The 27,002-nt window shown below is 32.8% G+C and overlaps 1 protein-coding gene across 1 annotated transcript; it reads right to left on the reverse strand.

The window, feature by feature from the left end:
- Positions 1-359: 359 nt before the first annotated feature.
- On the reverse strand, positions 360-7,574 carry LOC108478634 (protein LAX PANICLE 2-like). The gene is made up of 4 exons (XM_017781104.2): positions 6,413-7,574; positions 6,186-6,236; positions 6,005-6,077; positions 360-816 (listed from the first exon to the last, which is right to left on the reverse strand). Exons 1-4 carry the CDS (start codon positions 7,144-7,146, stop codon positions 637-639), a joined length of 1,038 nt encoding a protein of 345 aa, XP_017636593.1. The 5' UTR covers positions 7,147-7,574; the 3' UTR covers positions 360-636.
- Between the last annotated feature and the right edge of the window lie 19,428 nt (positions 7,575-27,002).

Here is a 27,002-nt window from a genome sequence, read left to right on the forward strand (position 1 = left end):
CCTATTTTTTGAAATTTAGTTGTTGGAACACGAATAAAAGAGTACTGAACTAGAAGAGCTTTAATAAAGTGCGCTGACTTGGACGTATTTTACAGGTTAGAAGGAAAAAAAGTGTTGAGCTGAACATGCTTTTTTGACTTTCTCCTAAAAATGGTGCCAGCTCAATATGTTTTAGTGAAGTTGGGTGATTCTCGTAAATATCAAGCAAGATGACCCATTTTTATAATTTTTTTTTAAAATTAGCGTTTTCTGATAATTTAGTCGCTCAACCAAGTTATCTAACATATATAATTAGGTCAACTTAAATTATAATAATTTTAGTTTAACCATTTATTTTGGATAGTGAACTATTAGTACTATTGTATCAAAAGAAAAGAAATGATAATAATTTAATTGAAACATGAAGCTTGGAAACACAGTATTACGGAATTGGCCCCAAAATCAAAACATGGGCATCCCAAAACTATTTTGTCCATTAGTGGAGATTACAGCAAATAATAATAATAAATAGAAAGAAAGAAAATAAGGGATGGGGTTTCCATAACTTAAGAATGATACATTCGGTCACTCATTCATCACATACATAAAAAAAAAAAAAAAGGGGGGGGGGGGATTGGTGTTTGAATATTTCAAGCCCTAGCTCCTACCGTAGTGCAGAACCATGACATTGCTGTTGTTGTTGTTATTATTATAAATATCATCAGGTGTTGTTGAAGTATAATCTGCAGGAGCTTGTCTTGAACTCCATATTTGATCTCTTACATGCTGCAATGTCAACAATGGTTGAAGCTGTCGGCCTTTACATCTTATCTCTATCTGCACCCTCAAAATTATTTTCATGTTAGTTATTTCAATTGTTTCCATATACAAAATAATAAGTTCAAGTGAGAATGTGAATGTGTATGTGTATGGGAAAACAACCAACAATTAAGAAAAAGGGGAATAATGTCTATTTCAATGCTAATTTTGGAACTTCATTTTTATTATACTTTGAACATCAAATTTCCCACACTTTTCTTCTTTACTCCTTTTCCCCCATTAAGACAAAAATTTTAACACCACCACTGCTTCTACAATTTAGGTCAGCGGTCAAGCACGCTCAACCCTGCCCGTTTATTCCACGATCTTAAACTGCCCAAAAATCATCATTTCGGGGCCCACTCAGACTTTACTCGCAAGCCAAAATCATTGTTCCTTTAGACTTTTCTTTTTAATTTATATCTATCTATATAGTGCTATTAATTTGAAAACATATAGTGCAATTAGAATTAAAATATGAAATAATTTATTTTATTTATGATAAATAGTCGGTATAATGAATTTTTAGAAATCTGATTCTATAAGTTTAAAAAATAATGAAAATGACTTAACTTTAAAATTAATTATGAGAATGATTTGACTTTTACAATAGAGTTGAGTGTGTCGCTTTTCCAGATGACACCACCTTAAAAATAGAAAACAAAAAAAAAATTGGTGTTATCTAACAAATTGGCCAAACTGAAGTATGTAGAGCCAAAATATTTAGAGGCCTGATGAAGTAATTACCTTTTTTAGATATGAAAAAGGAGTGTGGCATGAGAGTATAGCAACACCTAATTAAATTTTTGATTTTTTTTCATGTTAAGTCTGTTTCTTTTAAAATTAAATTTAAATAGTCCGTAAAAATATAAGAATAACAAAATAAACACTTTTTATTTTTTAAAACTTTTAAAACAATAAACTTAAAAATTATATAAAATATTATTTAAATTACTCAATATATCTCTAAAAAATCCTCAAATTTATCTAAATTTGAACATTTTCAACTTATTCAATAACATATTTGAATTTAGATAAACTTGAAAATTTTCTTATTTATAATTATAATAAAAAACAATAACATTAAATACAATTTCTACAAATTTTTATATAATGTCTAACGTAAAGAATGTTACTGGCTAATAATTATTACAATAACAACATATATAAATCAAGTTTTAATACTTATCGCACATATTTAAATCATACATACAAAATTAAAAATAAATATAAGAGCAAAAATTAAGATTTTAAGATTTTGTAGGAGATTGAAAAAAATATTAAGTTATTAGAGCGTTAAAACAAAATTTGATATTAAAAGAAATTAAATTAAAGTAATGATATTGTGGGTGAGTGAGAAAGTAAAATTTCTAAACGAATATTAAAATAAATAAATAAAAGATTTGTGAGTTTTGAGACCTCACTTATCCTTTCCATTAAATTATTTCATTTTCTTTTCTCACAAAACCTGACTCAAACATACGTCACATACACCAATCAAGTCTCATGCACGTCTTCCTCACGTTCCTTTCTTACGAAACTAAAACCCTCATGTCTAAATTATAAGCTTATATTCCATTTTTAAATGAAAATTCTTCTATTTTAATTTTATAAAATTTTTGCTATAAAAGATTAAATTAGAATATAGTTATTTTTATACAATATCTAGTTATACCTATCATTTATCTTTAACACTTAAATTAGAGAAAATATATATATTTATATTTATTCAAATTCATTTTTTTTTTATTATAATAACAACAGTACGATTAAGTTAAGGCTCAGTATGGTTATTATTGTGTGATTACATGTTAATGTATAAATTTATAAACAATAAGTAGGTGTTGATGATAGAAAAAGATTTGTTCTCCTAAAATTAATATATTAACAATTTAATGCTGCATGCAAGCCGTTCACCAACAATAAAGAACTCATTTTCATGGGGGGTTCTTATCTTTCCTTTTATGCTTTTTATTTTTGTTCTTTTTCAACAACTAGGAATGATCCTGTTGTGGTATTATCCTCATGCATTGCTTTCCCCCGACGTAAAATATGTGGGGATTTTCTTTCTTTCTTTATTTGTGATGTAATTTTGTGGTTGGTTGTGGGAGTATGATGTTGATGGGTCTTGTACAATATTCCATCCAAGTGGTGCACTTAAGGTATTTTTGATTGCCCTTTTTAAGCACAATCAATGAGAACAAAGAGGGGGTAGCCAAGGCTTAATAATAAATAAATAAAAAAGCGCTAGGCCCTACAATACTAAGCTGACATGAAAGAAACGAAAGCGTGACGGAAGGAAGAGATAACAAGGAAGATGAAGGGTTTGAGTATGAGAGGGTCCACGTGTGATTTTCATGTCCCTACAATATGATTTTTCATCATGCTTAATCTCAAACCCTACATGTTAACGATGGAAGAGATAAAAATCCAAAGGTCTATCATGTTTTTACCTCTACGCAAATTAAAAATTGGACTATGTCCGTGAGGGCATCTTTTTGGCTTTTCCTAGCCACCATATCATATATTATGCCCTAGAGTATGTAAATAGATAGAAATTGGCCATACATGCTTCTCTAGATGATCGGCAATGATAGTGAGAACAAAATGGTGTAAAAGAGTAGTAAATGTGTGGGACAAAAATCATTGATAGAAGAGCAAGAATGATTTATTTAAGGGGTAACTAGTCTTGCTCATCATCGAAGAAGAGAGAGAGAAAGTCAGGCAGATAGTCCTACATCTACGCTAAAATCACTGATAACACTAATCATTGGGCTTTTTTTTTGTATGGCATGTGAGTAAGGATGAAATGTTACCCCACTGCGCCTTAGAATCAAACACAGCCTAGCTAAGATGAAAATTTTATGCCAAAAGTTTGCCGAATCAACGCCACCCGAGTTGACTTAATAACTAGATGTGAAAGAAGTTTTCATGATTGGGATTTGAAAGTTCTATTAGTATATAAAAATCAAGAGGATGTCTGGGCATGGTTCACATTCTATCTTACCTAAATATATAAATGTTTTATGATGTGTTTGAGATTAGGTGTGCTTTTATTTAGGTGGAGGATACAAACCTGGGAATAGCTGTAACATGGTTTTGATTCAAATAAGATACTGTCATAATCTCAACTTGATTACTTGATGGCATGAAGTGCAAGGAAAGAAACAAAACTATAAATGCATTCATTCTACATTATTATATAACATTCAATAGTCCAACAAAACGCAATGTCGAGGATGTCATAAATATTGTCCTCTTTTTATATATTTTCTAGCAAATTAATTTATAGCTTAGATATCTTAGGTGGCATTGAGAAGGCCAAATTTAATGTGGCTAACTAATACCTAAAAATATGTTGTCTCTCTGCTATCCTCGATATTATGGTTAGCATTTATTCTAGGCATACCCAAAAGGAAGATGTTTCTCAGGCTATGCAAACAAAATCTTCACTTTTGTTTATATATGGACAAGGTGAAGCTATGTTCAAATTATATCGGCATTGGTTCCACGTAAAATCAGTGTAACTTAACTCATCTCCCTTAATAATTCAATACAAGACATAGGAAATAGAGGTCAAACAACAAATTTCAAAGCGGAAGAACAGGTAGAGAAGGATTAATGGACGTTTTCTGTCCAGATGTTTAACGCGTTTAGGGATTTTCTTAGCAAACATATAAAAATTAAACCTAGCAACTCATGTTGACTTATGGTTCTAAAAATTGGGTATATAGTTACAATTTCCTCCCTCATATTTTATGCATTTATAATTTTAGATATCACCCATGGTATTTAGATGCATGAAATACGAAATAAACTGAATGGTATGACCTTATGGCACTGATGCTTCATACTTATTTGTTTTAATCTATAAAGAAACAGATTTGTGAGCCTAATGGATATTGTTGTTGATATACAAGAATAATTTGATTGAATCTATAAAACAAAATGCAAATCTTTCTTGTTAAATGATCTTTGGGAGGATACCCTTTATAAATTCTCTATAAAACAAACAAATAGTTGTCCAAAATAGGTTGTAATTTATAATGCCCCATTTCAGGGGCAAAAAAAAAAAAGGGGTAAGGTTTAGGGTTGACATATAAGCTCCCTTTGAAACGTATAAAAAAGCCCATGACGAACTAGTACATGGAGTTCGTATTACAACAAAACAAACGTAAAAAAATCATAAATATGTAAGAAAGAATTACTTTAGTTTTTTTTTTTTATGCCCTTTATGATTTGTTTAATCTAAGGGCCCCTATTCTTTATCTAGAAATTAGAATCATAGCCAAGCTTCTTTGCTTCTTACTCTTTTTGTGAATTTTTTACTATTGATGTAAAGCTAAGAATTAATGATTTACTTTTAGCAGATGAACCCACACTCACCAATTGCATTCCTAATTAGGATCTATTTATTGAAAAATATAAATAAAAGAAAATATTTAATTTTGTATTCGATTATGATGCGTAGGTGAATTTCCACAACATATGCAGTGGAAGGAGTTTCATACTGATTTTTTTTTTCTATTATACAAATAGGAATTGGAGTATGGATTGTAACCCTAGCTAACCGTATCTAGTTTTACTTTTAACTTACAAAGCACTTTGCTTGTGTTTTTGTCCCCATTTGGTATGCAAGTACGAATATAACCTAGGGCTTAATTTCAATTCCTTCGTATAACAACATAACAGTCTTTAAATAGTGACCCCATTTACTAGGGTAGGAGAGTTAAATCCTCTTCCATTTATTGTTGGTGTTAGGTAGTATTCTCTATTATCTAAAAATTCCTAAAATGAACCCTACACCTTTGATCCTGTCACTCATCAAAACATCCATATATAACTAACTAAAACAAAAAAGCTAGTAACCATTTTAATGATATTGATTAGGGAAACGTTTGGAGACTCTCAAGGAACATAGATTATGGGTTAAAATGGTAATGAATACATAAGAAAATGGCTACCAAAGATATATACTGCCCACCTAAACTATATGATGTTATGAGACAAGTAAAAATAAGTATGAAAGATGCATTTAGTTCCCATGTTTCTATCATGTCCCTAACACCAACCAAGTCCTATAATCCATGTACTAATCAATTTTCTGGATAAAATGATGTCTTAAGTTTCTGTTTTTGCCTCTTCAATCTGTTTTGTTGCTAACATAAATAACATTTTAATTGAAGAAGAAGTTGTATTTAAATACCTCTGATTCGCTATCCAGTCTCAGCTTGTTAGCCACATACTTCATTAATAATCGCACTGTCATCTTCCCGTCCCTTCAGGTTTTTTTTTTTTTTAAATGAACGTCAAAACACGACATACATAAGTTTTTAAAGCCTGAAAAAAAGCTGGAAAGAATGAATACAGGGATTTAATTTAATTACTTGATTCTCAGATAGCTCTTTGGTATTTGAGGTAAGAACGGTTCTTTGGCTCTGAAATGAAGAAAAATAAATAAATAAAAATAAAAGCAAGTGAGTTTCATCGTATACTTTTGAATACCCTAAAGTGATATATGATTAAAAAGATTAAGAATTATCATACGAAAACAAAAAGATAGAGGCTAATATTTTGCCCAACTTCTTTTTGCTTTATCTTGCTTTGTACTTACTGATTGCGTGATGCTTCTAGCATAAACCAAATGCCAGAATGGGGCCTTCTGGGAGGATCAATGATTCGAACCTCCGAGCTCGGCCCGGCAACATCCATTGATTGCACCTGAAATGGTCTGGATAAATAGGAAGAAGTGGAAGAAGGAGTGGCTGCTATAGGCTTAAATGCCCAGCTAAGCTCCCCATGATGAGGGATCATGGAGCTACTTCCTTGTTGGTGTTGAAAGAATAAAGTACTAAAACTATGCATAAGGGTTGGAGGTGGTGGTGGAGGTCGAAACTCAGGCATATGAAAAATGGGGGCTAAAGGCCTTGATTGTTGTGAGGTAGCAGCAGGTAAAAGATCAAGCTCCATCAACCCTCCTCGTCTGGACGCTGGATCGCCTTGGTCATGCTTCTTGTGATCATATTCATATGCTGTTGCCTGACCCCCTATACTGAGTTGGAGCCAACCTTTATCTGGCTCTTCTTGTTCTTGATTGTTATCCTTGGAGCTGGATCCCTCATTAACAGTACTATTAGTTCTGGATTCATCTTCAGCCATGGAATTAGCACCTAGATCAGATCCTAAGCAAGCATCGCTGTGATAGCCGCCATGCCCAGGAACACTGCTCATAAGACCGAAACTCTCTGTGTAACTTTTACCGCAATAACCATAAAAGCCGCCACCGTCACTGCTAACTTGAGGAAGATGTTGTTGCTTAGAAAGGTTTCCAGCAGGAACCATGATCATATCTGATAACCAAGATATCCAAACAGCCTGTTTGGACTATAACAATAAGAAAGAAGAAGATGATGATGATGATAACGATTCCCCAGCTTACTCTTGGTCTCAACATAAGCCATGGATGAAAAAGAGCTTTTCAATCTGTTGCTTAAATTGGATAGAAGAATCTAGGGAAATTGCCATAAGCATATTTTTGGAGTGGAGGAATCAAGAAAGCGAGAAATACCCATTAACCAGAGGGGAATTGTTGTTGTCTTGTGTTTCATTGTGAACATAACAGAAGACAACAAGGAGAATAAACATTGTAAATCTTACTTTCCATTAATTCTCTTGGTTTGGAAGCTTGTGGAAATGAAATAGTTGCAGCAGGAGGAGGGGAGATAAAGAAAGAGATGGTGGTCAGTCAGTTAGATTAAATAAAGTTAACAATATTGTACATTATATTCTTTTTCTTTTTTTTTTTTTGGGGGGCTCAAATTGCATATATACTCTTTAGGAGGTCGAACCGTAATAGTTTTTTGACTTTATTAAGACCAAAATATAATGAGAAATTAATTATTTCAAAGGGTCCCCAAGGAAAACACCTTTAGGGCATGTTCCAAGGAGAAAATGACTGTAAAGGCTCTTTCTTTTTAGAATGTCCCAAAAAGGTCCTTTTTAAGACTTAATGGGAGGTTATGGAGAATGTCTATCCATCCCTACAAATATTAACCTACAATTGGAATGTTTAGTTTCCGACAACAGAAATGCCCCATCACGTCCCCCCTTCGCTTCCATCTGCTTCACCATTTGCTTAAAACATCCCACCCTTATCATGCCTTTTTCTCTTTTTTTCCTAATAAGATTTTTGGTATCACCCTACCCTAGTTATTTAACTTTATTTTCTCTGTTGACAATATTAAATACCAAAACTCTTTACTAATCGTTAATCGCATATCAAGTTTTTGATGCTCCCGATTGTAATCATTACTATTAGTTCAGAATTTTATAGTATAGGTAATTGTAACATTTTTTGCCCTAATGTCTCCAGCTATTTAATTCTCCTCGAACAAGTTACAGAAAGAAATGTGCAGCAGCAGCCAGCCTGCTCAATTGTTTTTCTTTTAAAAACTTCAGTGTCAGGTATGTGTTGGGAATAACCTGATTATAATTAACAGAGTTAAAAAACATTGCATGCTAATGCGAATTGCCCTGGACATGAGACAAGTGGAGAGGATTGGCATGGCATAATGACATAACCTGTCAAATAATTATAACATATTAACAACATTACAGTATGCTATCAACAGTAATTAAAGAAGCTTAACCTCAGAAAAGAAAAGAGTAAATAAAGAAACAGAAGGGGGGGGGGGACTTTGGCATGCATGATGGTGTTTCCCCACAACTCGAGAATCGAAACACAGCGACGTGGGCTTAGTAGGGCATTGGTTGTTAAAGCATGTGCTTCCCACCCTCCTTGCAATAACTGTACGGTGAGACCCCTCTCATTTGTCAATATGCTGCTTATGTTCTCTCTCTCTCTCACTCCATCATATTGTTATAGTATGGTCTTTCGTTTTAAAACTCCGAAGAAGTGATTTAATAATATATATTCACAACAATGGCTACAGGTAGCAGACTCATCTTTTCCTGAAAAGCTGCTACACTTTCTTTCCAGCCCATCAAACATGCCCTGTCTCTCTCTTTCTAATATAACAAGAAACTATATGACTTTTCAAAGATGAGTCAATCAACGCTTTCTCTTTATTAACATGTTCTTTTCAAGGTTTACAATTCTACCAATTAATAATATTATCATTAAAATTATTCTCATGAAAATAAGTAGACATTTGTTATATAAAAGGATCATTTTAATAGATTAATCAAAAGATAACATATTATTAAATTATTAAAAATGAAGTTCAATAAATTTAATTCTTTTTACGAATGGCTTTGGGTTTAATACATTATCTATGTACATTAATTACAAATAATATTTTAATAAAAATTCTTAACATATTTTTAAAAAATAAATATAAATAATTAAACTTTAATATTTTATTATATATTTCAGAGTTAAACTTAAATTAATATCAATGTAAATTGTCATCTTTAGACATAAAATAATAACATGTCACATCATATATTTTTTAAATACATAAATAATATAACGCATCAAGAAACATCAAATCAAATTAACTCTTATTACTATTTTTAAGAAAATTATTTAATACATTATCAATGAAATTTTAGACTCTACAAACAGGATGAAGGAATTGATAAGTATCCTGTAAGGATATAGGAAAATATTTTTAAAAGGAGGCACATATTACTACTTGTGGAATAAAATAAGTATATTGTCAGTATACTAAATATTTACCCTATTTTTATAAAACTCTAAAATCCTAAACTTGAGAACTTTAAACCTCTTTAAACCCTAAATCTTAAACTAACTTTTTCCCTAAAATAATAAATATTAAATTTCTAAATTCTAACAAACCATATCATAAACCATAAATCTTACTGAAAAAAAAACGTAAACATTGTATTACTATTATTATTGTTAATTTGTTTACATTAATTTCATTTATTTAATCAACACTAATTAGGATTAAAATATTAGTGCTAGGAAGTGTATGATATTAATTAGAAATTCTATTTAAAATTATGAAGTGGCATGTTATTATTGGGTGCCAAAAGTTACTTTTAAGATCATCCTAATATAATTTAAACTCTATAATTAATTCTTAGTTTGTTTAACTTTGGGTTAATGTGATTTTGGTCATGAACTTGGTAATGAAGTTCAATTTGACATATGTACTTTTTTTTTTTTTTTGTCTACTTTGATACTTGAATTTGGTAACTAAATTCATTTGACTCCATAATGTGACCTGAAACTTCAAAAAATATTATTTTTTTTATATTTTAGACATGTATTTAAAATTTTTAGGGGATTGAGTAGCACAATCACATTATCACACTTTTACAAAATCTAAATTCAAGTACTAAACTTGACCTAATTGCCAAATTTATATACCAAAATAAATAAAGAAAGGGAAAATAATTGCAAGTTTAGGGGCCAAAAAATAAATAAACCCTTTACTTTTAAAGGGATAGGGGTAGAATTATGTAGAACAAAAATGGTACGTATGATTCAGTGGATTAATAGATAATGCATAAGTGAGAAAAATATTAAACATAAAATCCTGTAAAAACGTGAATGGTTAACATATTTGAAAAGGTATAGTTGGTTTTTAAGGTTATATTTAGAGGAGTTGGGAAATAGAGGGACTAACGTTCGGCATTGGCAACAGAAATGGTGGGCGAATAAAGAAATTAAAGGAGGTTGCATTCATGAGGACACAAAGTTTGATCACCAAGATTCTTGAAATGAAGTGGAGTCCCCAGTTTTCTCTCGATTTAAGTGCTCCTATTAACACAAAAACTTATTATCATTTTCGTATAGTATTAAAAGTTGCTTTTGTGTATACACACGTTTGTTTTGATGAGAATGATTTCATAATTTTCAAAACTTTTCCTCAATTTCACACCCACATGTACTACTAATTTTATTAATATAATTTATTCAACCCTGCATGGTCTAGGATTGCACACATGGCTCATTTGATCATGCTAGTCTTTTTTCCAATCACACTAATTATGCTCTTTATATTGATAAAATGGTGTGAATATATCTATATGTACGTCCAAATTCCATGTGTTATTATTTATTGTTGTTATTTGTTCCCATGTAAATCATCATCTGTTAAGTGGCTAACGTGACACATACATTTGTTTTTCTTCTCAATAACGTGATACGCACGTCTTTTATTTTTATAGCACCAAACTGGCAATTAATATCACCAAGTTTTGCTTTTATAAAAGAGAGTGCGTAAAAACTCTCTCATATTGTCTCAGAGAAGTGGGAATGTTTGTATGAAAGTATTGATGGCGAGGGATACTGCAAACAGAAAAAGATAAAAGAGGTGAAATTTGTATGATTATGGAAATGGGGCCCTAAAGGATATGGCGAGTCCTCCGTGTATGATAAAATGCCAAACGACTCAACCAACATCATACCTTTTCTTTCTCTTCCTTTCACAAGGGGAGAATATAAGAAAGTAGCAAGTATTGGTGTATACGTAATAATCATGCATGGCATACCATCGCATGGGATCCTCCATCTCTTTCCAATGAACACTTTGTGATAACACACACAGAAATATTAGATAGAAAGAAAGATGATTGCATGTGTCACTTGAGGTAGGCAGACTAGGTTACGACATACATTCGATACATGAAATGTTTAAAATTACGATATCTTATGTTCAAATCTCACTGTATGTGGAATTTTATATGAAAATATTTAAAAGCAAAAACAACCCCATAATAATATAATTTACATTGTAAAAATAATGCTTAATTTTCTAACTAAGTTGGTGTCCCCATTGACTCATCACCCCAACTCAGTCAAATATTTAAATAATAACAAATATATTTATAAAAATTATATAAATTTTAAAAAAAGGTTGAATGGTAAAGTACAAATGTTTGAAAGTTAAAAAGATTTGGGTTCAAATCTTATTATATGTATATATATTTTATATAAAAATATAAAATGATAAAATTGCCTCAAAATAATATAATTACTTTATAAATAATTAAAGATACTTATGTTATTATTTAATTGAGTTGGTGCTCGATTAACTCGTGATATCAACTCAGTCAATTGCTTTATATATAGTATAAGATTATATATATATACTAGTACTATTTATATTGTTTTCAAATTCAAGCCAATTAACTCAAACTTGTAAATAGATGTTACAAACTTGTTTACATCATTCACATTATTTTCTAAGAAAACATGTATTTTTTATCTTTAATGATTTGAAGTATTTCTCTTTTATGTTATTAAATATGAAAAAAATAGTGTTTACATTATAATATTATAGCTTTAATTTTTTTTACTTAATTCATAATTTGATTTTTGAAGTATATATATATTTTTCATTTTGGTACTTGAATTTTTTATCCATTTTAACACTTAAAAGTATTACTCTATTATAGGTTTTGGTCCAATTTTTAATACATTTAAAAAAAAGTGGATAACAATTTTGGTTAGTTTTAGGCAATGAAAACGCGCCACATGGGTACCTTCTATTAAATATTTATACACTTTAAAAATTATAAAATAGAAAATATATATACTAAAGTCCATAAAATATATAAAACTGAAAATTATATAAATACCCAACCATGCCACACAAGATCTTTATAATTAAAGATATATAAAATTAATATATATATCCAGAAAATGAAAAAAAATTTTGACGCCAAATCCAAAAATGGGCATGATTCAGAGATAAATGGGAAATTAAACCTTAACGTTTATATGATGTAAATTTTATAATATATTATATAATTAAAAGAAAATTAAGTCAAGCTAAATCGGATTAGAGTTTGAATATTAGGAACTAAGTGCTAACCCTTTTCTACTTAACACATTTTCTTTTACATAAACCATATTGGAAGTTAGCATTTTGGACCCAAAACAAATTACCCAACTCTGGAATAGTTGTAACCAGAGTCCATGCAATAAAATGAATGTGTGGAATCACTTACTTGCGAAGTATAGGAGCCGAGGTGAAGTAACTTATTATAGCATTTCCAACGTGAGTTGCTCGCATTAGAGAAAGTGGATGGTGGGGTTCCCCTCATGTCTCTCACGCCCACTAAATAGTTTTCCTGGAGATAATTAACATTAACAGGCTTAAGAAGTCATCAAAGAATCCAATTAATTAGATTGCATGAGAAAGTGACAAATTAGTGGCATTTACGAATAAACCAAAGAGAGATGAGTGATTGCATGTGCATGTGCAATAATGAGTAGCGATGTCAGTCAATGCATGTGAAGAAGAAGTGGAAATTTGATTTGCTGAAACCGAGGCGAACAGAAAGCGAGAGAGAGAGAGAAGTGAATGGTGTGGGGAGGCTTTGTCAGGATTTCAAGCACGACTTATATTGGGCTTTGAGTTTCAATGCATGTCTCCCTCTTCCTTCTTCCTTTTATATCTATTTATGATATGAATTATTCTCTCATCATACATTAAATACTAATCCTATATATTTAGTTATATTATATACTGCCTGTTCTTCAGTCTTATCCAATTATGGAATAGTCATCAACAGACTTGGAAGTTAGAACCCAGCCACGTTGCTACCTTAGTAAATTGCTATCAACAGCTATGTCTTTCTTTCTATTAAAAACAAAGGGTAAAATGATTGTGGAGATGCGAGTATCGGTCCCCGCACCTCTTGCATCTCTCCTGAGGTTTTGGCAAAGGACTTTAGCGGCGAAGGGCATGTTAATCCGGGTGGTACCCTTGGGGACCGTGGGGGATCAAAAGGGAATCATGGTTCTGGTGCATGGAGTGGATAGAGGCAGCAAAAGGATGAGGCGACTGTTTGAGGAGGATGACGATGGTGGCGACATGGTGATAAATGAACAGCAAGGAGACCAGGCATCCTTTAAGGATATTTTAACTCTTTCAAATAAGTCGTCATAACTGAAAGGAATTGAGGACGGTAACAGGGGCGAAGCCCGAAAAATATTTTAGGAGGTCGAATGAAATTTTAATTTTTTATAGTTTATATCTTTATAATTTGTAAAGGATTAAATCGAATCTTTATAATTTTAGAGAGCAAAAATATAATTTTACATTTACTAATTTAAAATTTTTAAAAAAATTTAAGGGCTTAAATAGTAATTTTACATTTTAGGAGGGGACGGGCCCATGCTAGCCCCCTAGCTTCACCCCTGATTGGTGATATTATTTTGAAAGAGGGTGATGTGGTTATTTAGGTTGAAAACAGTGTGCCGTCCAATTCCTTTTGAAAGGGTTCATATTTTGGTTAAATAGAGTATGTCAAAAACAATGATTATTAATTTGTTGGAGAGAATAATTGGCTTTAATGCATTTTGGAATGAGATTTTTCATGTATATGGAAATCTTTACAATCTTTTCAATTGGTAGATTTGGAGAATGATTACTTTTTAGTTAAATTCCACGTAACGGAAGATTATACTAAGACGTTATCTGAAAGTCCGTGGATTATCTATAGTATTTATCTCACCATTCGACCATAGATGAAGACATTCTCTATGGTTTTGAATTTAGTGTCATGGATTTGGCTTCTCGGTTTGTCAAGCGCAATGTATAAGAAAAGCCATGTACGTGCTATTAGTAATGTAATTGACAAGTGGCGAAGATCGATTACAATACTAATAATGAATTTTGAGGTCAATTTGCGAAGATGGCAACGAATTTTGACTTGTCAAAATCGTTAGTGTCAAAGGTTATGATAGATTGGAAGTTGTAGATAGTGGAATATGAATAATTGCCAAACATCTATTTTGAACGTGGTTGCTATAGGCATCTGAGGGAGTTATGTTCGACAGCTCAACATAAAGGTGCTATGGATGGTAGGGAGGGAGTGGCTCCGGAACTGATGAAGAAGATGGAATCTAGAGTGATGATGAGGCATTTAGACCTTGGATGATTGTCCAACAAAAAAAGGGGGGGGCTTACTAATAGGGATTCACATCCCAAACAGGAAATTGATAATAATTGATCATTTTCCATATAGGTACAATTATTGTCCAATGTATTGTTGAGAAACGAGCTAATATGCAGATTGCACGAAAGATTTAGCACGAAAACTTGAGTTGGCGCTCAAAATTCTTCAATTCAAATGATCATTTGATTGATCATTTACTGTGACACTTCTAGTCAACCCTTTTACTTTCTTAAGGTTTTTTGTTATGTACATTTAAGAGAGTGATAATAGGGAAGGCACTTGTAGCGCACAGCGACCAGAACGCCACTTTATTTCAATGAAATTCCTTTAATTATTTTTTATTTTTATTTTGATTGTTCTTAATTTATTTTATGAATTAGTTTGATATAAATTTAAGTCAATTTTTAATATGATTTTTGGAACCGTGACACTCGAACCACACATAAATTTCTCTATTTTGATATTTTTTATTTCTCTGGTTTAGGAGATAGATACCATTGTCTCATAAAGTTGTATTGGCATCAAGCCAAAAAGAGCTCATTGATTAAGTGTTTTGCAAAATACAGTTGGAAGAACTAATACAACCTATAATTATCGTACTTGATCTATCGAGGAACACATTGGCATGACCAACTTAGTGAGTGGTTGGATCTATCAACGAAAATAATGATTGGATTTAAATGACCCGTGTGGTTATGGTTGTTGATTCGAGACGGGTCTTTCTAGCTCGCAAGGCTATCGAAGAGTTAAATAGTTGGCACATGTTTCATGATTGTTCGTTCGATAAGGGTTAGTTGTTGGATGTTCTCGTGATTAATTTACACATGGAAGAATTGATGGCTTGATGCGTCCTCGATCACTATAATCGACTTATCAATTGAAGGAGAGAATTTATTGTTTGGGATCAACTCAAAATTTAAGCCTAAATTGAGCTTGAAACTAAAGTGTCATCTTTTCAATTTATTTAATCTTACTTCGTTCTTTTTATTTTACTGCAATTTCAATTTTTTTAAATTTTATTCAAATTAAATCCCTTGTTAATTTTTCATACAGGTCGACACACGTCATAGGCATGACAACTACTTATTGCACAGTTTGATTAAATCGAATGATAATTTTAGATATCACTGTCCCTATGGGATTGACCTTACTCCCTATACTGCTATTTACATATTGTTTAGGCGTAGGAATATTATTTTTGGTAGATTCGGCACCCATCAATTTTTGGCACCATTGTTGAGGTCTGACACTAACTAATTTTGTGTTTTCTTTATGACCAAGTTTGGAGATGCCAACCTCTCGAGCACGACCTAGGAATAGAGAAGACTACTCGTGCCAGAAAAAACGAAAAAAAATTATGAACAATCAAATGTATTTCACTATGGCTATGAACTATCAACCGTTGGGTTTACGCCTGATTACACAATGAGAACAGAAGAGGTAAATGTGTCCTTCATAGAAAGTAAACTTAGTGATATTGCTAATATTGTTCATCATATTGGTGCAGGAAAATACAATGTCGATCACAGTGTGTGATATATGAACTACACCCAACCATGCAAAAAAAATATCATGTTTATGAAGACGATTATATGAGACAATTTAGCACCACTGGAAATTTCTATAAACCATTTTAAGGGTGATACAACTCATTCTCCGAGACATACAATTATGGGTAGAGAGATCACTCCAATTTGGGATATGAAATGAGACCCCAATTCAATCCATGTTATCATCCTAGTCCACTAATGCAACAACAACAGTTTTCAAGTATGACTTTAAAAGAACTCGTAAATACCTAAGTTGCTAACAATCTTGAATATCATTGAGAATGAAAGAGAATAGTGAAACTGGAGAACCTAGTGAGTCACTTCACCATCTCAAAGGGTGAATGAGACTCCCAAAAGGATTTGTCAACCCAAATTGAGATTAACTCAAGCGAAAACATGAGTTCGATGACTCATAAAAGTGGAATAGTTTCGGAGCCCTATTTGAATAACAATCATGAAAAATAATTACGAAAGGAAAAACAAGATAACGAGCCACAAAAAAGAAGTAGAACTAACACTTCCCAAATCGGTAGTGATTCTATCTCCTTTTCTTGGAAGGTTGGTGAGAAACATAAGCGAAAAAGACAATATGGATTTCTTTGAGATTTTCTGCAAATATGAGGTAAACATTCCATTATTGTACACTATGAAAAATATACATCATTTTTCCAAAATATTAAAGGAATTTTGTACCAACAAAAAGAATCCCACATATTTTAAAAATGGTAAGTATGGGGAAGAATGCATTCGCTCTTATTCAGAATAAGATATCCCCAAATGTGAAGACCCATGTATGATTTCAATTTCATGTAAAATAGGTAATGTAGGCACTAAGAGAACTATATGGGATTTGGATTCATCTATTAACATAATGTCATTTTACAAATCACTTAGTGTCGGTCATTTGAAAGATACAAAGATTAGCCTCTGGTTGGCAGATAACTTTATAGTCTACCCAGACTGTAACAGCCCGATTTTAGCTAAATCGAAACAATAGCTTCGGAACCACAAAAACGAAGTCGTAAAATTTTTTTAATAATATTTTTTATGTTTATAGCATGTGGTTATATATGTGTGTGAAAATTTTGTGAGCTAATTTTATCGTTTAACAGCTCAATTTGAGAAAAATGACCTAATCGCTCAAATTGTAAAAGTAGCATGCTATAAGTTAAAAGTGTCTATTTGCTATGAGGCATTAAATGAAAGGTCCTTATGTTGATATTAGACCATTGATAGTGGGAGTTGGCATAAATGGCCTTATATTTGATGATTAAATAGTTTAATGACCAAGGGTAATATGGTAAATTGGTTAATGAGTTAATATTAATTAAAAATAACACAAAATGGTGGCCATTATTCATCTTTCTTCCACCGAAAATCAAAATAAAACAAAGTTTGGAGATCATTTTAGGGTTCGGCCACTTGTGTTCTTGATTGAGGTATGTTTTGAGCTCGATTTTTGATGATTTCTATGTTTTTGTGATCGTTGCTTTGAGTACTAGCTAGCCCGTACCCTAATTTCTGAAATTGTTAATGATTTTATGAAATTTCAGTGATGAATCCATGAGTTTTATGATGTTTGATGATGAATTATGCAAGTTTGGTGTTTGATATACATGTTTTGTAAAGTGATTTTTGACAAAAATGTCAATTAGTGATTAAATTGAGAAAAGTGTAAATTGAGGGGCTAAATTGTGAAATAAGTAAAATTTTTAGGCTGTTAGGGACTTACATGAAATTCGGCTAGCATAAAATTAGAAAAAAATTGTGTAATTTGTAATTTTGTGTAATAAGGACTAAATTATAAGAAATGTGAAAGTTTAAGGCCAAAGTGCAATTTGACTAAATTATGTGTTTGTGGATGAATTTGATTGAGTTAATGATTGAGTGGATTAATTTTGAATACATATAGATCAAAAAAGAAAGAATTCGGATTTAGATCAGAAAAATCAAAGGTTATTGAGTAATCGATCTGATTCGTCAATTCCGAGTACGAGGTAAGTTCGTACGTGATAAACATTGTTACAATTATGTATTTAATGCTTTAATATTACATAAATTGTATATATACGAATACGATTTCGTAAGACGACAAATCGACTATGTTTGGCATTTAATGTGCGATTCAAGATAGCTTTGACTATATAAAGCACTTAGCGTGCGAATTGGAATAGCTTCGGCTATATATGGCACTAAGTATGAGATATCGCGAGAGTTTCGATTTAATGTGATGATACTAAGTGTGCGATATCATTACAGCTTCGGATAATCATTTATGCACTAAGTGTGCGAGTTCTTTGAGTATGGAAAGATTTCCAGATGGTTTAACGTATTGAATAAAGAGGTGAGAAGGAAATAAATAAATACGGGAAAGTACAGGTACGTACGAAATCTATGTGGTAGTTGATACTATGTGTATAAAGTGAGGAATTTGTATATACATGATAATGGCCATGGAATAGAATTGAATGATGATATTAGACTTACCAATTGTTTATTAAATGATGATTTGTATTTTATGAACTGTTGAGTATATTTAGTACGAAATTACTAAGCTAGGAAGCTTACTGTGTGTGTTATTTGTCTTTGTTTTATAGAGTATCAAAGCTAACTCAGACTCAGGATCATCGAGAAACATCATCACACTATCGATCATCTCGTTGGTATCTTTGGAACTTTGTATATATGGTATATGGCATGTATAGGCTAGTGTCATTTTGGTATGTTTTGAGTTAAGGTTATAGCCATGAGATTTGGCTTGTAAATGTTGGTATGTATGGCTATTTAAGTTGGCCTAAATGATGTGCTTGAAAAGTGATTTTTGAGATGTATATTATACCTTAGATATTGGCTTGGTTTGGATATGTTTGCCTTAGTTGTTGATATAGCTAAATGATGTGTTTGATAAGTAAGTTATATAATGTATATAATGCCTATGTGATGGCTTGATTATGAGATGTTGAAATGGTGAGTTTTGTGGCATGAAATAGGTGTTAAGGTGATGATGAAATGCATTTAGTAATTATGCAAACTTGGGGATTTTAGCATATTGAAATGGCATGTTTGGCTATGGAATTGAGTAGTTGAGATGGTTGTGTATAGATGTCCTGATATGTGTATAAATTGATTGGTTTTTGGTTGCCTATATATGAGTTGAAATGGTACCATTTAGGTTGATTTGTATGTATAAGAATAGGGTGGCAAATTGGCTTTACAAATGGTCTATTTTGTCTACATGGGCGTGGGTCTTAGTCGTGTGCGACACACGGTCATGGTACACGACCATGTGTCCCCTAGGGTACCCTTTCGAATTAAGGCAGGATACCCTACGCTTTGACACGACCTAGACACACAGTGCATGTCTCATCGGCCGTCATGAGACACATGGGTTGGCACACAGGCATGTGGCCAGCTATGTGACCCAAGTCAGTAACCTACCTAATTTTCCTACAGCCATGGCACACGGGTGTATCTCTGGTCGTGTGGTACAAGTCAATATGTATGCCCTGTTTTCACACGGCTTATTTACACGAACGTGTGACCCTGAAATGTTGAAATTTTTTTGAAGTATTCTAAAGTTTGTGAATGTTATCGGTTTAGTGCCAAACCATTTCTAAGCATGTTTTAAGGTCTCGTAAGACCTTAGAAGGGACAATATGATTAAGATGAATGTATTTTGTTATTGAAATGTATTAATGTACGTGAATGATGTGTATTGATCGGTAATTCCTCGTACCCTTATTTTCGAGACAGATACGGGTTAGGGGTGTTACATTTATTGGTATCAGAGCTACGATTTTGTCGATTCTAGGACTAGCATAGGGAGTGAGAGTCTAGCTATACATGCCATATATATAAATTGCAATAGTGTGATGATTCCTGACAGTTAAAATGTGTTTTGATAGAAAGAGTCGTAGCTGACGATGTAGAGAGTAACGCGCCTACTCCTCCTCAAAAGGCAGCGCAATCTGACTCTAGACCCATGACTAGTAGTCACGAGGGAGAGGCAAAGCAAGCCTTTTATCAAATGATGACTGAGTGGTTCACGGAGTTTGTTCGAATGAATCCGGCTGCTCAACAACCTTTACACCCACCTGTTCCTCAACAAATCCCTATTGTACCACAAGCAATAGTTCCAATTCGATTGAATAAGCCACCTGTTGATAAGATACATAAACATGGGGCTGAAGAGTTTCAGGCTACAGTTGATGATGATGCTGAGAGAGCTGAGTTCTGGCTTGAGTACACGATCAAAGTATTTGATGAATTGTCTTGTACTCTAGAAAAATGTATTAAATGTGTGGTGTCTTTACTCAGAAACAATGCATACCATTGGTGGAAAAAAATAACATCGGTTGTTCTTAGAGAACGAGTTACTTGGGAGTTCTTTCAATCCAAGTTTCGAAAGAAGTATATAAGTCAAAGATTTCTTGATTAGAAACATAAAGAGTTTCTAAAGTTGAAGCAGGACCGAATGACTGTCACTGAGTACGAAAGAGAATTCGTACGATTAAGTAAATATGCTCAGGAAGATGTGTCTACTGAGGAGATTATGTACAAGCGATTTATTAATGGGTTAAATGAAAATATAAAACTATTAGTCAGGATACTTGAATTGAAGGAATTTGTAGTATTTGTTGATAAGGCTTGTAAAGCCGAAGACCTCAGTAAAAAAAAAAAAAGAAAGGCTGATTGAGAGGCAAGAGATTCGAGAAAGAGGTCGATGAGCAAATCTTATCATTCATCGTCGAAGAAATCAAGAGACTATTTTAATCGATCGATAACTTTAGTGGGATATCAGAATAGAGATCATGGAAAGCAATACACTAACCCTAAAGCTCAAGCCACATCGATATCTAGTGTTGGTAATGTAAAATATGTTAAGCCTGAGTGTCAACAATGTGGAAGACGGCATTTTGGAGATTTTTAGGTGAAATATAATAATAGAACTTGTTACAGTTGTGGTTCACGAGATCACTTTATTAAAGATTGCCTAGAGTTAGCAGAAAAAGATAATGCTCAGAACGCGAGACCGAGTAACACTGCAACTAGAGGTAGACCACCCAGAAACACAGGCAATGTGAATGGTGGTAGAGGTGTGACACGAGACATTGCTGCGAGATTTGATGCTAGAGCAGTTGCCCAAGCCTACACTATTCGCGCTCGCAAAGAAGCTCATCTCCAGATGTTGTCACTGGTACTTTTACTCTCTATGATACTCTAGTTATTGTATTAATAGATCCAGTATCAACCCATTCATATGTATGTGTGAATTTAGTATCCAGTAAAACTTTTTCTGTAGAGTCTACTGAAATTGTAATTAGAGTATCAAACCCCTTAGGCAAGTGTATGTTGGTTGATAAAGTGTGCAAGAAATGTCCCTTGATGATTCGGGATAATTACTTTCTGGCTGATTTGATGTTGTTGCCATTTGATGAGTTTGATATAATCTTGGGTATGGATTGGTTAACGTTGCATGATACTGTTGTAAATTGCAAACAAAAGACGATTGATTTGAGGTGTCAAAATTATAAGATTATCCGGACTGAGTTAGATGATCTGAATGACTTGCCAGCAGTGATTTCATCGATGTTCGCTTAAAAATATGTGAGAAAGTGTTGCGAAACTTATTTTGCTTATGTGATCGATACGAAAGTGACTGAAAAGAAGTTTGAATCAGTGCCAGTTGTATATGAGTATCCAGATGTGTTTCCGGAAGAGTTATCGAGTTTACCCTCGATCCAAGAGGTTGAATTTGGCATTGGATTAATACCAGGTACAACGCCAATATCGATAGCTCCGTGCAGAATAGCACCAATAGAGTTAAAAGAAATAAAAGCTCAGTTGCAAGAATTAACCGATAGAGGATTTGCACGACCGAGAACGATTAGAATGTGCATAGACTACCGACAGCTTAACAAAGTGACGATCAAGAATAAATATCCTCTGCCTAGAATAGATGATTTGTTTGATCAATTGAAAGGGGTTACAGTGTTTTCAAAGATAGATTTGAGATCGGGATATCAGTTGCAAGTTAGAGACTCTGATGTGACAAAGACTGCATTCAGAACGAGGTATGGTCACTATGATTTTTTAGTTATACCCTTTGGACTAACGAATACACTCGCTGTTTTTATAGATTTCATTAACCACATTTTTAGATCGTACTTAGATCGATTTGTTTTTGTGTTTATCGATGACATATTGATATATTCACGAGATGAAACTGAGTATGCCGAGCATTTGAGAATTGCATTGCAAACTCTTCGAGATAAATGATTATATGCAAAATTCAGTAAATGTGAATTCTGGTTGCGTAAATTTGGTTTTTTGGGGCATATTGTATCAGCATCGCGTATTCGAGTCGATCTGAGCAAGATTTCTACAATAATGGATTGGAAGCCTCCGAGAAATGTGTCTGAAGTCCGTAGTTTTCTGGGACTAGCGGGCTATTATAGATGATTTGTGAAAGACTTTTTGATGATTGCAACTCTGTTGACGAGATCACTTCAGAAATATGTAAATTTTGAATGGTCCGAGAACTGTCAGAAAAGTTTTGATCAGTTGAAAGCTCTTTTAACTAAAGCTCCAGTGTTAGTACAGCTAGAATCGGGTAAATAATTTGTGACTTATAGTGATGCATCATTGAATGGCCTGGACTGTGTTTTGATGCAGGAAGGCAAAGTCATAGCTTATGCCTCAAGACAGTTGAAGCAGCATGAAAATAATTACCTGACTCATGATTTAGAGTTAACAGCCATTGTATTTGCATTGAATATTTGGCGCCATTATTTGTTTGGTGAGAAATGCCATGTTTATTCAGATTACAAGAGTTTGAAATATTTTATGACTCAGAAAAATCTGAACTTGCGACAGTGAAGATAGTTAGAATTGCTAAAAAATTATGAATTAGTAATCGATTACCGTCCGGGAAAAGCAAATGTTGTTGCTAATGCATTAAGCCGAAAATCTTTGTTTGCGCTGCATGCAATGAATACTCCATTGCCTCTATCTGATGACGGATCGATTGTAGCTGAGTTGAAAGTAAGACCGTTGTTTTTACAGCAAATTTGTAAAGCTCAAAAAGTCGATAATAAAATGTTAGCAAAACGAGCTTAGTGTGATTCGAAACTTGATTCAAATTTTCAAGTTGATTTAGATGATTGTTTGAGATTCAGAGGTCGAATATGTGTTTCAAGAAATTTAGAGTTGATTCAGATGATTTTGAATGAAACACATAGTAGTCGTCTATCTATTCATCCGAGAAGCACGAAAATGTATAATAATTTGAAACAGCTTTATTGGTGGCATGGTATGAAACGTGACATTTCAGAATTTGTTTCTAAATGTTTGATTTGTCAGCAAGTTAAAGCTGAGCATCAGGTACCGTCAAGTCTATTGCAGCCTTGTGATTCCCGAGTGGAAATGGGATAAAGTGACTATGGATTTTGTCTCGGGATTCCTCTATCTCCGAGTAAGAAAAATGCAATTTGGGTTGTTGTTGACAAGTTGAAAAAATCAGCTCATTTTATTTCTGTGCGTACAGATTATTCACTTGACAAGCTTGCTGAGTTGTATATCTCTGAGATTGTGAGATTACACGAAGTACCTATTTCTATTATTTCGGATAGAGATCCGAGATTCACATCAAGGTTTTGAAAGAAATTACAAGATGCACTAGGTACAAAATTACATTTTAGCACCGCATTTCACCCGCGAGTTATTCAAATATTCGAGAATATGTTGAGATGTTGCATTATTGAGTTTGAATGTACGTGGGAAAAATATTTTCCGTTGATTGAATTGGCATATAACAATAGTTTTTAATCGAGTATTCAATTGTCACCTTACGAACCTTTATATGGTCGAAAGTGTCGAACATCGTTGTACTGGACTGAGCTAAGCGAGAATAAGATTCACGGGGTTGATCTGATCAGAAAGACTGAAGAGAAAGTAAAAGTAATTCGTGATAGTCTGAAAGCAGCTTCAGATCGTTAGAAATTATATGTAAACTTGAAACGAAAAGATATTGAGTTTCAGATCGGGGATAGAGTGTTTTTTGAAAGTTTCACCGTGGAAAAAAATACTCAGATTCGATCAAAAAGGAAAGGTGAGTCTGAGATACATTAGACCCTATGAGATTATCGAGCGAGTCAGACTAGTGGCTTATGAGCGAGTCAGATTAGTGGCTTATCAGCTAGTATTGCCGTCTGAACTAGAAAAATTCATAATGTATTTCATGTATCAATGCTTCGACGATATCGATCCGATCCATTGCATGTTATTCCATTGCATGTTATTTCCCCGACAGAGGTTAAAATTCAGCCTGATATTTCTTATGATGAAGAACCGATACAGATTTTAGCTCATGAGATCAAAGAGCTGAGAAATAAAAGAATTGCATTAGTGAAAGTATTATGGCATCGACACGGGGTTGAAGAAGCTACGTGGGAACCCGAGGATGCTATGAGAAAGCAATATCCAAACCTATTCACTGGTAGAATTTTCGGGGACGAAAATCCTTAAGGGGGGAGAGTTGTAACAGCTCGGTTTTAGCTAAATCGGAACAGTGGTTTTGAAACCACAAATTTGAGGTCATAAAATTTTTTTAATATTATTTTTTATGTTTATAGCATGTGGTTATACATGCGTGAAAATTTTGTGAGCTAATTTTATCGTTTAACAGCTCAATTTGAGAAAAATGACCTAATCGTGTAAATTGTAAAAGTAGCATGCTATAAGTTAAAAGTGTCTATTTGCTATGAGGCATTAAATAAAAGGTCCTTGTGTTGATATTAGACCATTGATAGTGGGAGTTGGCATAAATGGCCTTATATTTGATGATTAAATAGTTTAATGACCAAGGGTAAGATGGTAAATTGGTTAATAAGTTAATATTAATTAAAAATAACACAAAATAGTGGTCATTATTCATCCTTCTTCCACCAAAAATCAAAATAAAACAAATCTTGGAGAGCATTTTTGGGTTCGGCCATTTGTGTTCTTGATTGAGGTATGTTTTGAGCTCGATTTTTGATGATTTCTATGTTTTTGTAATCGTTGCTTTGAGTACTAGCTAGCTCGTACCCTAATTTCTGAAATTGTTGATGATTTTATGAAATTTCATTAATGAATCCATGAGTTTTATGATGTTTGATGATGAATTATGCAAGTTTGGTGTTTGATATACATGTTTTGTAAAGTGATTTTTGACAAAAATGTTAATTAGGGATTAAATTGAGAAAAGTATAAATTGAAGGGTTAAATTGTGAAATAAATGAAAGTTTTAGGATGTTAGGGGCTTACATGAAATTCGGCTAGCATGAAATTAGAAAAAAATTGTGTAATTTGTAATTTTGTGTAATAAGGACTAAATTGTAAGAAATGTGAAAGTTTACGGCCAAAGTACAATTTGATTAAATTATGTCTTTGCGGACGAATTTGATTGATTTAATGAGTAAGTGGATTAATTTTGAATACATATAGATCAAGAAAGAAAGAATTTGGATTTAGATCAGGGAAAATCAAAGGTTTTCGAGTAATCGATCTAATTCGTCAATTCCGAGTACGAGGTAAGTTCGTACGTGATAAACATTGTTACAATTATGTATTTAATGCTTTAATATTGCATAAATTGTATATATGCGAATACGATTTCGTAAGACTAAAAATCGATTATGTTTGGCACTCAGCGTGCTATTCAAGATAGCTTCGACTATATAAATCATTTAGTTTACGAATCTGAATAACTTCAGCTATATGTGGCACTAAGTGTGCGATACCGCGATAGTTTCGGTTTAATGTGATGATACTAAGTGTACGATATCATTACAGCTTTGGATAATCATTTATGCATTAAGTGTGCGAGTTCTTTGAGTATGGAAAGATTTCCAGATGGTTTAATGTATTAAATAAAAAGGTGAGAAGGAAATAAATAAATACGAAAAAGTACAGGTACGTATGAAATCTATGTGGCAGTTGATACTATGTGCATGAAGTGAGGGATTTGTATATACATGATAATGGTCATGGAATAGAATTGAATAATGATATTAGACTTACCAAGTGTTTATTAATTGATGATTTGTATTTTATAAACTGTTGAGTATATTTAGTACGAACTTACTAAGCTGAGAAGCTTACTGTATGTGTTATTTGTCTTTATTTATAGAGCATCAAAGCTAACTCAGACTCGGGATCGTCGAGAAATGTCATCATATTATCGATCATCTCGTTTGTATCTTTGGAACTTTGCGTATATGGTATATGGCATGTATAGGCTAGTGTCATTTTGGTATGTTTTGAGTTAAGGTTATAGCTATGAGATTTAGCTTGTAAATGTTTGTATGTATGGCTATTTAAGTTGTCCTAAATGATGTGCTTGAAAAGTGATATTTGAGATGTATATTATACCTTGGATATTGGCTTGATTTGGATATGTTTTCCTTAGTTGTTGATATAGCTAAATAATGTGTTTGATAAGTAAGTTATATAATGTATATAATGCTTATGTGATGGCTTGATTATGAAATGTTGAAATGATAAGTTTTGTGGCATGAAATAGGTGTTAAGGTGATGATGAAATACATTTAGTAGTTATGCAAACTTGGGGATTTTAGCATATTGAAATGGCATGTTTGGCTATGGAATTGAGTAGTTAAGATGGTTGTGTGTAGATGTCATGATATGTGTACAAATTTGTTGGTTTTTGGTTGCCTATATATCAGTTGAAATGGTACCATTTAGGATGAT

This window comes from Gossypium arboreum, chromosome 12 (genome assembly GCF_025698485.1).
Source record: "Gossypium arboreum isolate Shixiya-1 chromosome 12, ASM2569848v2, whole genome shotgun sequence".
In the NCBI taxonomy this organism is placed as follows: Eukaryota; Viridiplantae; Streptophyta; class Magnoliopsida; order Malvales; family Malvaceae; genus Gossypium; species Gossypium arboreum.